Raw genomic sequence first — 14,144 nt, forward strand, 5'->3', positions numbered from 1 at the left:
AAAGACATTTTAAAGGTCTTTAAAGATCTTTAACACCTATTCTAATCTAAACCATTATATGAAATGTTCTATGCTCTAAATTGTACTCTCAAAATCTCCATGTGGAGAAAAACTATTATATGTATTATCAGAAAACCTGAATGGAAAGAGGTAAATTATCTTAGCTAAGAGAAATGCAAATGGATTGTCCAAAAATGTACTGCATTATTTTTTTTAACATGCCATACAGGAGATGGAGATAGAAATACAGACTGCACCCCATTTCTCTCTGGCTACTGACAAATCAAGAAACAAACATCAGAAGGTATCCTGCTAAAATAGAAATTGAGGTTTCAAGATTAAGATTCCAGAAAGGCAGGCCAAAAGCAAAAAGGTAAAAAAAGTTTATTTTTTTTTTCTACTTTCACATATGCTTAATAGTGAATTCTACAGCCTTATAGCTCAAAAACCTATAAAAATGTATAAATGTGATTCTATCATTCTGGAAGAAAAAGTAGCCTTCTCTTTACAGCATCAGTTGTTATTTCTTCCTTTTCTTTCCCCTTATTCTCTCTCTTCTACTACTGCTGTCAGCAAAATCTGTGTTATTCCATAGCATAAAAGAATCTTCTCAACAAAAATATTTAACTTCAAAACTCTTTTTATATTTTCACATAGTCCAATATCAAAATGCCTTCAAAAGCAACAGCCTCAGCAATTAACTTCAACAAGATACATCTCTGAGATAATATTTTCTTTTCAGAAATAAAGATTCTCAGGCAAGAGACAATTAGTGGATATACTACACAGTTTCTATGAAGCTGAGGTTGAGGTCCTGGAGATTTCAGAGTATTCAACAACATATGTTGAATTGTGCTATTAGAGTTGGAAGGAATTATTAAAATAGGTGGTTTTGCAATGTCATCTAAAATCTCAGTAGTGAAATTTATTTGAATAAGCTGAATATCCCATTCACAGCTCTTATGCAGTTTTATCTATTTTGTATTTAAACTCTCCCAAAATGTATTTTAGTTTCTATCAAAGAGGCTCTCCTTTTTCAGTGGAAACCACTGCAATGAATATATTTTAAATTTAAAATTAAAAACCAACCAGAAGGCTGTTGCAGAAAAGGATCAAGTGATGTAATGTTTGTTTGTTTTTTTTTTCTTAATACCTCTGTAGTGTAACTACCTTTAATGTAGCTAGGTATTCTGAATAATAAATCAAAATATTTTAAATCAGTCAGATTTAAAAGATTAAATATCAGTCAAAATTATAACCAATCATATCACAATGGGGTTTTTCTCCTCTTCTGAATGTAGAGCTTCAGGTTTATAAATTGGGTACTAATACATAAAATACCAAAATATTTCCAAAATATAAGAATGGGGACTACAAAGAAGTCCCTCTGGAATACTGAAAGCTATATATAAAACTTTCTTAAATGCTTACAGAGAAGAGTAACTGGATAGGAGAACAGGATAAAAATCCACTGAGGACTTTTAAATAAAAAGATGCCATCTCCAAGTCCAGAAATTTCCGAGCCACAAATCAGACAATGTACAGCTAATATGTAGTTTTGTTGCTGCAAAACTCCTAACAGACACTGTTTCAAAAGCATATTCTAGCCTTTACTCTTTCTTTCTCAATACTTGTTTTCATCTTCCCCTTTCCCCCCTTGCTTTGCTAGTTGAGATCTAGCAAAAAGTAATTTCTTAATTCTGGAATTGCACTCTTGTTGAGATTTATTCATTTACTCATAGTACATTCTCCTAGAAATTAACTATTTTTGCTCTTGAAAGAATTACCAGAATGTTGAAACAGAATCTCCAAGTATTTTATCAAATTCTTTTTTTCTGATATTGCTGATGTGGCAGAAAAGAATTATAGGTGCCTTACACATTAAATTTTTCCAAGCAATATTATTCTTCCCCATATCATATATAAATGTACTCATATTCACTAAAATATGGATGTGTATTTATTATTCATCCATATATAATTGCATGGTTCTAAGTTGTAGGTATTAATTAGCGTATGCATTGCAGTTGCCATCATGTATATTGACAGAAAGGGAAAACAAAAACAAACAGGCACAAGGCTAAAGAGTGAAAGGAGAGGTCAAAACTGAGAAAATTAGGAGGCTGAAGGCAAATGAGTTAAAATTTGGTTTAAGCCCTCATTGCAGAAGAGAATGATTTTGAGACTGAATTTAAAATGGACAGGAGAACCATGAAAAAACAAGCAGCAAAAGATGGCATGGCATAACAGAGAAAGCATTTCCTTGGTGACATAGAGAAGACACAAGAGCACTGTGATGAAGAGCGTAAGTAAATGAAACCAGAGAAATACTGAAGGTAGTTTTTTGGACCAAAGATATTAGATAGAAACTGAATGCATTCTGGAGGGGAACAGTCAATTATAAATAGACTAGAGGATACTTTTAAAAAGGTAATCATATTGAACAAAATGATGTTGAGGATCTGGAGTAACACACAACACATACTGTGCTGTGGAATTGTACTTTGCAATTCATTTGGCAAATGAAATTCAAGTGAGAAAATTTACACGAACACGTAGTCATTTATTGTTATCATACCTCAATGCTTTTCAGAAAGGACAAAATGCTGTAGAGTTTTCATTATTTGATCCTACTATTAAATTCAAAATCAGGAAGTCCCCTCATCTCACTGACAATTTTTGACTTGCATCTGAAGTTGCCCTCTCTGTATATGATGCTCCTGACACAATAATGATGTTTTGGTTGGTTTTTTTTTTTAATTTTATAAAGCAATCTTTAACATTTATCTCTCCCTCCTTCTTCCTACCTCTTTCTCCCTTCCCTCATTTATGTTTTTTGTTTGTTTTGACAGACAGTAGAATAATTTTAAAAATTCTTTTGCTGGTACTTCAGGAGCAATGTATAAGAATACAAGATAGAGAAAAATCAACATTAGACTTGCTTGATTTTTGGAAATAAAAAATACAGAACTGAAATGGATATGTGTTGTCCACCAAAACCTCTTCAAACTACCAGAGAGAAGATCTCTCAAAAGGAAAGTTAGGAAAATATTTTACTTATAGAGTGAAGAAATATGAACATTAGTATGTAAGAATTGGCAATTCAGAAGCTGATACAAACAATATGAAGCTGCAAATACAGTTACATTAGATAAGATGCAAATATCAAAGAGAAATCTAGAGAGATTACAGCAGAAATAAAGAAGGTAGGAAAATATAAACCTGGAAGATTGCCTACATAAACATCAAACATAGAATTTGCATATCATATTTTCACCTGTCTATACTTTCTGTGTTTTCAACTTCCTCTAAACACACATATATTTCTATATTAATGGGGGTTAGGCTTTAATTTAAACCAGATTTTTATTCTGTCCTTATTCATGCTTAAGATGTAGACATATTTTTTTTTCCAAATTACTTGCAAAAAGTACTCATAACTACTTCCATAAGAGATTGTTACTGTTTTCAAGTAATAACTTTGATTTTTTGGGAAAATCCTATTTTGTACTTTTTTAAAACATACATCTGTTTTTTAAAATTTGATGCCTCACCACAACATCCTCAGTTTATTTAAGCTACTATTTCTGCTCTAATGCCATCATTATCAAACAACTAAAATTTTCTTTTTAATTTTTAATAATTATTTATTACATCAAAATATAACTATTTCCTTGTTACACAAAGTAATTAAGTTTTAACAAAACAAATGCTTTCTGTACAAACAACGTACAATTGTTGTTTCATAAAATTTTTATATTTTTGAAGTTCTCTTTTTTGCTACGCGTTATTATTTCAGGATTAGAAATTTTAAATAAATATTGAACATCTAAAAAAGTTGTTTCTCTCCACCCCAAATGTATTTTTCTTTTATTTATTCCTTCTTTTCCCTTAGCTCACTGATTACCACAAGCTAACATACCTGTATTAATAATACTGATTAAAATAATTATAAATATTAGAAAAATATAATGCAAAACTCTTTAATACTACTGCAAATAGAGACAGATGCTTTTGCTGTAGAAAATCAACATGGAAAATTGATGAATATTTTTCTATACTTGGCTTTAAAGTCTGTACATGCAGACCGAAACTAAAAATACACTTTGCAGTATCTTAGAGGGAGAATCTTCTACATAAGCATTACAAGACACAGCTTCTATTGCATCCAAATCACTGAGGGGAAGAAAGTTATCAGGATTTTCATATCAGTAGAGATCAGCAATCCGGCCTTTCCAAAGGTCACTGCAGCAGGTAAACATGCAGACCTCCCTGCCATACAAATGTGAACTAACAAACAGTCACAGCACTTCCCACAGGTCCTGAAAACAGACAACTCTAATGGCATTGTTAGATACAACAGGCAAAAGGAAAAATGGTTATCCACTATCTCACAGAGCAATGATTTGGGCAAAAGGATGTTCTGGAAGCAGAAAGTCTCATTGATTCTGCATGGAAATGCTCCTTCACTTCTCAAAATCAATAGAATTTGTAACACACCAAAAATATTTTGGATTTTACAATGAAGAGTATTAGATGCGCCTCGGGGCACAAAAGTTTTCTCCACAGAGTTCTTAACACTTTCTACTGGAGTAAAACACAAAGGTATTTCCTCAAAGTTACACTTGGCCACAGGCATTTTAAGGGCACAATGCATACTTACCCTGCACACATTTTTTAAAGCTACCTTAATTAAAAATCCTCATCAGTTTTATTTTAGCTGTATAGAATTCAACCATAGGATGGTGTGAGACAGGACAGGAAATTTAAAAGTATCGTAATTAAAACTCAATGATTTTTAAGTGGAAAATGCAATCCTTAATGTTTAAAACATATCCATAATGCAGGTAATCCTCTGAAAGCCATTGTTAAAGTGAGTGTATCCTGTCAGACTGCACAGAAAGTCAGAGAAAGACAGGATGAAATTGCTGAGGCCAAGGGAGCTTCTCTCATTGATGACACCCAGCAAAGCCATTGAGAATGAGGAGGTTCAAAACTAAACTTTCTCTCCTATTCTTGAGCACAAGAATAAAATGTGCTGTTGCTGCTCCATCGGTATTGCAGGATCTCTTCGGATTAGGGGTTTGGGTTTTTTTCTCATGTTGGTAATAATTCTCAACAGGACACACAAATAAATTATTAACCAAACAATTTCATGTTTGATTTCTTTTAAATTTTACTAATGTCAAATCTAGAGAAATTAATGAGTAATAAAAATTCTTAATAAACTAAGTTTTAAGTAATATTATCTAAAATTATGAAGCAAGACTTATTATACTATTGAGAAGTTCACATGCTATACAGAGATGAGCAAAATTTTAACGATAATGCTGTTTGTAATGATGCTGTAATCTTACCTCTATAAAAATACTTTAAATTGCTTTTGTGTGCTATACAGTCCTGTTGATTTGAGAAGTTTTTCAAAAGACACAAATTCTATATCAATTAGTTTTTGCATTTCAGAGGTTTTAATAGGTGTAATGAAAGAGTGCAAACAGTTAATTGCTTGCCTTCTGAATCTCAGACTAAATTCACTTTTTTGTGCATAAAGTAAAAGGCCTTTAAGTGTTTGTAATGGGGATGCATTTGTACTTCAAATTGTACAAATCCTCAAATTACTTCAATTTCAGGCCTCAGAATAGGAAAAAATGAATACCAGTCTGTTTACCAATAAGGATTTTCATTAACATATTGTCCTATGTTTTATCTAGCCCTTTGCATCAAATCCACTGCTGATACAAGCAATTCTGCACTGTTGCCTAAAATTTACAGGCCAGAAGAGGGATTCAAATTTACTAATTTAATATTTTATATATTAAGGATATAAAAAAGATAAAATGTCCACAGTAAACAAATATGTGTCCTTATTTTCTGTATCTACATCCATTTTTAACACATCTTACACATACTTTATGTTCAAGACACTCAGTGGCACAAAATTACTTGAAAGAACATTTTAAAATGTTATACATCCTATATATCTTATTGTAGGCATTAAACATTAAACTATTTAGTAACCATAGAAAAGAGGTTTCTTTCCAAAATGAGAGGCAAAAATACTTAAAACTGTAAAGTTCAGTCAAATTAAGTAAATCCTTTCACTCATGTTAACAAGGTTTTAAATTTGGCAATACCAGATTTTCAGTACAGGTTAGAACTTTTAAAACAGACTTCTCTAAAAAAGAAGCAGCGGTATCACTACTCAAATTTGAAATTAAGAAAGTCTTGTTAAGTGTGCTTTTCAAAAAAAAAAAATACAGATAGAACTTAACATAGTACTGAAGCTAGTTAAAAACACCTAAAAATAACCTGTAAGGAAAAAAAAAATACCCAAGGTAAAAGTGTGCTCTTGAAAATATGTACAGTTGTCTCTTCAAAAATACATTCACCAATAATATAATCAAGAAATGACCAGTTTAATATTATCAGGTTTCTAATAGGGAAAAAAAAAATTACAGAAACCTTCCACTTTAATGCAAATCAAGTTTACGTACTAGAAAATGGTTTTCTTCTTAAATATTTCCAAACAGTTATAGGTACACTTGTAATTATGACCTTATCACTCTATTCAGTTACTATATTTAATCTGAATATACAGCAGATATACTTTATCTAGGACTTTTAACTTTATGAAAAACTTGTTACCCTTTCTTATCAGTCAGTAAGGAAAACACTAACAGATCACATGGGAAATTCCATGTTACATTTCCAATGCCCCTTGTTAAATAAGCTTTACAGCTATTTTAAGGAAAAAAGTTATAGTTGATAAAGTCTTACATAATGAAAAAAAATTTTTCTCTCATACCTTTTTTTTTTTTAAGGTCAATTAAAAGAGATGGGAAAGTCAGTAAGTAATTGCTTTTTATAACAAACTAAAGAATTGTCATTACCCACTAGAGGTGGAAAAAACCCCACCTTCACTAGTCGATATGAACAGGAACTTGTACAGGGATGAGATAACATGCAAAGATGTTTGGAGCAGAGGCAGCTGAAAACCTGAAAACTCCTGGGCTGATTCTTGCCACTTGCCAGCTACAAGCAGCTGGAACTGGTTGTAAGTTTTGCTAAAAAATGGTCTAGATGTGGTTTAGCATGCTCTAAATCCTGCCATTATTGAAGAGGCAGAAGACAGAAGCACTCCTGGTGAGGCTCATCATGAGTTGTGCTTTTGCCCAGAGACTGTTTACACTGGTAAAACTGCAGTCTCATGGCTATGCAAAAATCACCTGCTGACAAAAAGAAGCATCCTGAAAAGAATTTGTGTCAGGGAAGAGAATGGGATTTGGAAATAAGGTAGATAAGATGCTGACTAGAAGAAAGATCCTGTAGATCAGAGAATTATAGAACCTCTCAAATCAGGATGGATTGGTTCCATCTCTCTGCTCCTCACAGGACTACATAAATTTAAATCCTATGGCTAAGAGCAACATCCAGACTCTGCTTAACTCTTACAGGCTTGGTGCTGTGACCACTTCACTGGTGATCCTGTTCTGCTCACAGACCATCCTCTCAGTGAAGAACCTTTTCCTGTGTCTACTCTGAACTTCTCCTGATGTAGCTTCACAGCATTTCCTGCTGTGCTGTTGCTGGTCAACAGACAGATGAGTGGAGACAAGTAGCAGCTAATGTCTAAGAATTTTGGGCAGTGATGTCCAACATCTGTAAATGCAAACCAGTGGCAGAGCTGGCAGCTGGACCAGCAACCACCTCTCTGCCCTGGCAGGGAAGTTGAGATCTCATGAGTTCAGCTCTGGGGGAAACCAAATGAATGAGTGTGTGAAATAAAGTTGACTAAAAGCTCTGATATATTGGAAACTAGATCTGCTACAAGTTATCACTCTACCCATGAAAGTACTAACATTTTTGACAACAAAAACTCTAGAAAAAGAATCTACAGTAAACATTTAAACAAAACAACAACAACAAAAAAACCACAAAACCAACAACCAACCAAACAAAAATAAACCACACACACAAAATGAGTTAGAACTCCTGCTGGTGGCTATGCACAAAGCAGTGACAGGAAACAACTGTCATCTTGACAGACCTCCAGGCTCAGACAAGAAGCCATCGATTTTCAAGACTGTTATAGAAAATATAAAACATATAAACACACTTGAAAATGTCTGCTTCATCATTTTTCAAACTGTTCCTTGAACACATGGCATCTAAGAGAGCTCTCTAAGAAATCCAGAAGACTTGCATTTAGCTTGATTTTTCCCTCTACTTTTCCTTTTCCTGACCCCTGATGATAAATTTTTCTATTTTATTATGCCAAGCCTAGAGATTTTACTTAGCTCTACAGAACCAGTTCCTAGGTTTCTGAAAGTTTCTATTTAAATGAGAATACTTAGGCTAATACCTGGGACTATCATTATACTTGTTGCCCAGATTGTATCCATCATGATCTAATGATTAAATGTGCAGATAATTCAGTATTTCTGAAGTTTCCAAAATTCTGCTTTAAATTACACCATAAATCCCCCCAATGCTGACACAATGGGATATTTTCTGAGACAAGTATCTGAAATTAGAAATGCTACCAAAAAGTTGGAACTCAACTTGTTTTTGGCTGTATTTAACTGTCTTCTGATGCCTCTCTAAAAGAAAACTTTACCATAAGGTAAACAGGACAGTATTTAGACCACAGCTTCTAAGTAAAATAAATATCTGGTTTAGTACAAAGGAGAGCAATAAAGCAATCCTGTGATGCTGTACCACTACATTTTGTGGACAGATGAACCCTGAAGAGTCCCAAACAGGAGGTCTCAAGTTAAATTGTTGGAAGAAGACCAAATTGGCAACTTAAGGGTCTAGAAAACCACCATTCTCAAAGACACTATTGCCAGAAGGGTTCTGTGCTGTGGCAATATATTCAACTTAATTTTATAAGGAGCTTTTGGTGACTTTTCAAGATAATTAATTATATGTATATTATTATGAACTGACTAAAAAAAGTGCCATACAGAAACTGGGTAACATTCACATTAATAAACACAGAAAACAAGCAAAATGCATTATAATACTTCTGTAAAACACAAGTAATGACTAGATGGTTAGGAATTTCTCACAAACTAATAATGACAAGGTTGAAGCCTAAGGTGAAGCCCCTAATTCTTCAGACCCAAATCACATCATTATGTGCTATCAAATACAGTCCCTATTTACCACTGCTTCACCTCAAATTATTTCAATTCAAATATATCGAAGCTTGTCAGTTTAAAGGTTAAACAACAATTCTGCACACAAACTGTATGGTATTTCATACAATGTGGAATGAAGAAAACACAACTCCTGCCAAAAGAACAAAAATCAACAATGATAGAAATCAATGGGCTTGATATTGAATAGAGAATTTAAGGCAGCCAAATTCACAAATTCACTTTTCTGACAGGACCTGTCAGAAGCTTATTTACAGAAGTACCAGTCTCAAAATACTCACAGATTTTGTTCATCCCCATTTTTTTCAATGCTTATATTTTCAGCACTGTTTTTTCAATAGGGATAGAGGTCATCCTCACTTGGTTTGCAGGGGACACCGAGTTGGGTTGGCATATTGATCTGCTGGAGAGTGGAAGGCCCTGCAGAGGGATCTGGACAGGCTGACTGATGTCCCAATTGCATGAGGTTTTACAGGGCAGAGTGCCAAGTTCTGCCTCTGGTTCACAATAACCCCAGGAAAGTCTTGAGGCTTGGGACAGAGTGGCTGGAAATATTCCCAGAAGAAAAGGAGCTGGGGGTGCTGGTCAGCAGCAGCTGACATGAGCCAGATGTGCCCAGGTGTGCCCAGGGAGGCCAATGGCACCTGGCCTGGGTCAGCAATGGTGTGGGTGCAGGACCAGGGCAGGGATTGTCCCCCTGTGCTCAGCACTGGTGAGGCCACACCTCAAATCCTGTGTCCAGTTTTGGGCCTCTCACTACAGGAAAGGCATTGAGGGGCTGGAGTGAGTCCAGAGAAGGGGAACGGAGCTGGGGAAGGGTCTGGAGCTCAGGTGTGATGAGGAGCAGCTGAGGGAGCTGGGGGTGTTTGGCCTGAAGAAAGGGAGGCTTGGGGGAAAACTTGAGGACTTTATTGCTTTCTACAACAATTTGAAAAGAGTTTGTAGTGAGGTTGGCCTCTTGTTCCACATGACAAGTGATAGAAGAGGAAGAAATGGCTTCAAGTTGTGCCAGGAGAGGTTCAAATTGGACATTGGGAAACATTTTGTCAGTGTTAAGAGTTATCAAGCACTGGAACAGTCTGCCTAGTGAAGTGGTAGAGTCACCACCCACAAGGAATTTAAAAGACCTGTAGAGCAAGTAAAAATGAAAGCAGTGAGATAGGAGTTTTGCCTGTGATCAATACTGGAACTGCTCTGATAAACCAAAATGGAAAATAAACACAGCATTCCTCTTGGTCAGGTGTTCAACGAGATAAATCAATAAGACAAACCTCTGTGCTTTCATCAATATAAAAAGAAGACAATGACTAGTTTCAAATGAAGATTCTGAAATGTCTCAGAAAATTACTTGAGGATCCTTTTATTTGTACATTAAGCTGGATATTTGTAAGTGAAGCCTTATTATAGAGAACACATACAAGACAAAATACAGACCTGCAAATTCAGGCAAGCATTCTGCAATTGCCAAGCACTAACTGCCATCTAAAAACTGTCAACATAAATATTTCCTGTTTGAACTTTTTTAGTGTTCATTCAGGAAATTCAAGGATTCAGGTTTGAGAAGTAAATTCTTGTCCCAAGATCTTCATGAGTTTATGAACACTGTCTAAGTAAACAAGGTAGAGGAGGAAAACTTTTCTTGAATTTTAGCAGAAAAACTGCTATTCATGTTAGCATTTGAAAAGGTTTTACTCGTTCAACCAGAAGTGGGGAAGCACTGACTGAACAAGAAGGTACTGAGTGAACAGGTTTGCAGAGCAATGATTGTCCTTGAATTTGAGGAACGTCACAGTTAAAAAAAGCAAAACTTGTCTGGCCACAATTTGCACAATGGAAATACTAGGTCGTGCAAGTACCCTCCTGAGTGACAGAGTAAAAATTCAGAAAGGAAGAGTGAATTTGAAAGCACACAAGCTGTGAAGCTACTAGGAAGAGTGAAGATGAAGAAAGTGAAATGAAGTGAAATGTGACATAAAAGAATAGACAAGAGTAGAAGATAGAAGAGAAAGAACTTTGACAAATGATGGTGCGAAAGGAAATGTTATTCCTTCTCACCAATATGGAGCTCAGAGAATCACAATTCATATCTGTTACAATTTCTGACAACTGACATATGAAGGAAATGTCTGCCATGTATCAAAAGCCATATTTGATCAGATTTGAAGGATTGTGATCAAAATCTTTGGAAAGAGGTCTTATTTTATTATGACTGGTTTTGGGAAATTATAATACTCAAGTCCTATAAGCTGATATTTTGCAGAGATTGAGAAAAAAATAATGCTTCCATGATTTTAACAGAAGACCAAAATACTTTGTGAAAATTGTATCTCTATGACAGCACCAAAAATACCATGGAAATTGGCAAGCAACAGTCAACTAAATCTAATAAACTAGATGGAAATTAGAGTCACCTTCTTAAGCTTTAAAAAAATCCAAGAGAAAAAAAAAAGTTGAATTCCTCCTGATTTCTTTATTGAAGTTCCCTAAAGAAGTAGATTTTACTGAAAAGCTAAAGGGAGTTGCATTATTTATAATGGTATCCAAAATTCAAATATAGCTAGCATAAAATTGAAAGACTACTAAGAAATGATAAGGAAATAATATTTATTTTATTTAGTTGAAATAGATGGGATCAAGTTATATCAGCCCCATGTATCTGGAGAAAAAAAAATTATTAACCACTATTTAACCAGAATTATAAATTTGCTTTAATAGGTAGACAACAGCTCTTCTTTAAGAAATACATAGCTGAAGGCAAAAAAAAAACAAACCAAAAAAAACAAACCACTACCTAAGAATTCCATGTATTGATTTGGGATATTAATTACCATTCTATGTAATTCAAGTTTATCTGGATTATAATGAGAATTTGCCTGGTGGTTTTCTGAAAGGAATCTTAAGTGAATGCTTTTCATTTGTTATATCTGTTGTGGCTGTAGCACAATTTGGCTCAGATTCTGGTTAGGTCTTCAGCTTCTGCCATATTGGTAGAATTATAGTATATTGTATCAATTCTTGCATGAAAGTGTAGTAGATGAAGCTTCCAAATTTAAAAAGAAGAGATCTGAAAACTGGAATGCAAGATGAGGACTGAACAACCAAATTATATCTTAGTAAATTTCAGCAACCATGCTTTGTGTAGAAATGACTTCATTTATTTCAGTTTATATGCTACTTTTAATGGTAGCAGTGCTGACAAAACCTGCAACTGATCAGAATAAAAGTACCTGAAGAAAAAGAAAAAAAAAATCTATCCTGTATAATAAATTTTCATTGCTCTAAAATATCTGTATAGTTTCTAAGAAGAACAAAACAATTACGATCACTTTAAACATCTTGTTTCAAAGCTGTGTGACTCATCACTGCAACACATTTGATGTTAGATTAATGTAGGCAGGGCTCATGCTTGTGTGCACAGGGTTTCTGTCCTGGAGTATTTAAAGGAAGTCATTATTCAATAAAACATCTGTCACTTGAACAATAGATTTGAATACAGCATTGAATAGAAGTATAATTTTGCAATAGATTTTTAGATGTTATACAGAATTAAGTACCCAGAGGCAAACTCAGACTGCAGCACTACATACACACAGATCTTTTCTCCCTGAAGTAATGAAAGGAAATCACATAGCAGTACACAATGTGACCTTTGGGTCTCATATTTGTGAAAAGTTCTAAAAATTCAACTACTGAAATTCTCATTATAAGGATTACTTGAAACAAGTTTTATTAAACCACCCCAGCTATTTAAAGGTAAAAAATAAAATAAAACAAATAAGTAAAAAATCAAATATAGCCTCTTAACCTCAGTACCAGCAAGATGCCATTTGTGATAAAAATTACAACTGTTGAAATAAAATAATACAGGGTTAAATTTAATGTTTCTTTCATCTCTTTTTCTAACTACAGTAACTTTTTGAGAAATGCCATCACTTACTGTTTTCTTTAATAGGAAGAGTTAGAAAAAGAAAGAGAAAGCCAATGGCTCTTTTTATTCTATAACTAAACCTGAGGATGCAATATAATAGAGGCCAAATTGGCTTACGTTAGATTTGTTCCTCTAATACTTTTTTTAAGGCAATGTAGGTACCATTTTAAAAAATGACTGAACAAAGAAAGGAATTTATGATTCTGAAACAGCAATGCTTGCATGTTAATCATCCCCTACAATCAGCACAACAGCTATTGCCAGCCATGCAGAAATAGACAGGAAAAAATAAACACTCAACAGGAAAAACATCCTGGAAAAAGCAGGTCATTAAGATGAGGTAGAAGCAAAATGCATGAGCTATTTCACTCCAAGCATGACCATAACAAAACAATCCTCTCAAAAAACTACAAGAGTGACAGACCTGTGGAGGAACCTGCCTCCTTTTTGGGTCAGGGGATGTGACATACACAGCTTGTGCATACGCGTAACTTTTGAAGCGCGGTTTAGGAGAAGGCGAATGTCCCTGGGGTACACTGACTGTGATCTACGAATAAATTAGAATGTACATATGGGTAGGAGCATGGATTGTAGAAGCAAATATTGATTTTAAGAGCAACTGAAGAAAAAGAAGCAGGAAGATCATTTTTCAAGGTCAGTGTTGGTATTCAGCAGGCAAAAAGGGATGGTATTAAGGAAACCTCTCATTTAATCTGACACCCTTTCCAAAAGCAACAAACTGTCAGGACTCAACACCAGCAGAATACCAATGCAAAGTGAAGCTTCTTTATAATTTACAATCAGAGGCTCAAAAAAGCAAGTGATCTTTTGTAACATCTTGAATAAACAGAGCCAATACTTATCTGCCCAGTACTCTAAAAGAGAGTGTGCATCCCATACCCAACATACAGATTAAATTCACACATAAACTAGGCTAAAATGCACTAAACACTGCAGCAGAGTCTGTCTGATGGTTTCAGTAAAAACAAAACTGACATTGCAATCATAAATTAATTACAATTATTACATGAGTTTTCTGAGAGGACAACAGTAAA

The 14,144-nt window shown here is 34.4% G+C and overlaps 1 protein-coding gene across 18 annotated transcripts in view; it reads right to left on the reverse strand.

The window, feature by feature from the left end:
* Positions 1–14,144, reverse strand: part of DMD (dystrophin) — a 1,148,985-nt gene that overhangs the window by 713,622 nt on the left and 421,219 nt on the right. For 15 of the 18 annotated variants that reach the window (XM_077781657.2, XM_021553014.4, XM_021553011.4 and 12 more), the window contains exon 9: positions 13,514–13,636. The exons of the other annotated variants lie outside the window; for them this stretch is intronic. In XM_077781657.2, coding sequence (XP_077637783.2) covers positions 13,514–13,636 — 123 coding nt within the window. The remainder of the gene's footprint in view (positions 1–13,513; positions 13,637–14,144) is intronic. 18 annotated transcript variants of the gene reach the window in all.

Source organism: Lonchura striata, chromosome 1, assembly GCF_050655825.1.
Source record: "Lonchura striata isolate lonStrDom1 chromosome 1, ASM5065582v1, whole genome shotgun sequence".
Lineage (NCBI taxonomy): Eukaryota > Metazoa > Chordata > Aves > Passeriformes > Estrildidae > Lonchura > Lonchura striata.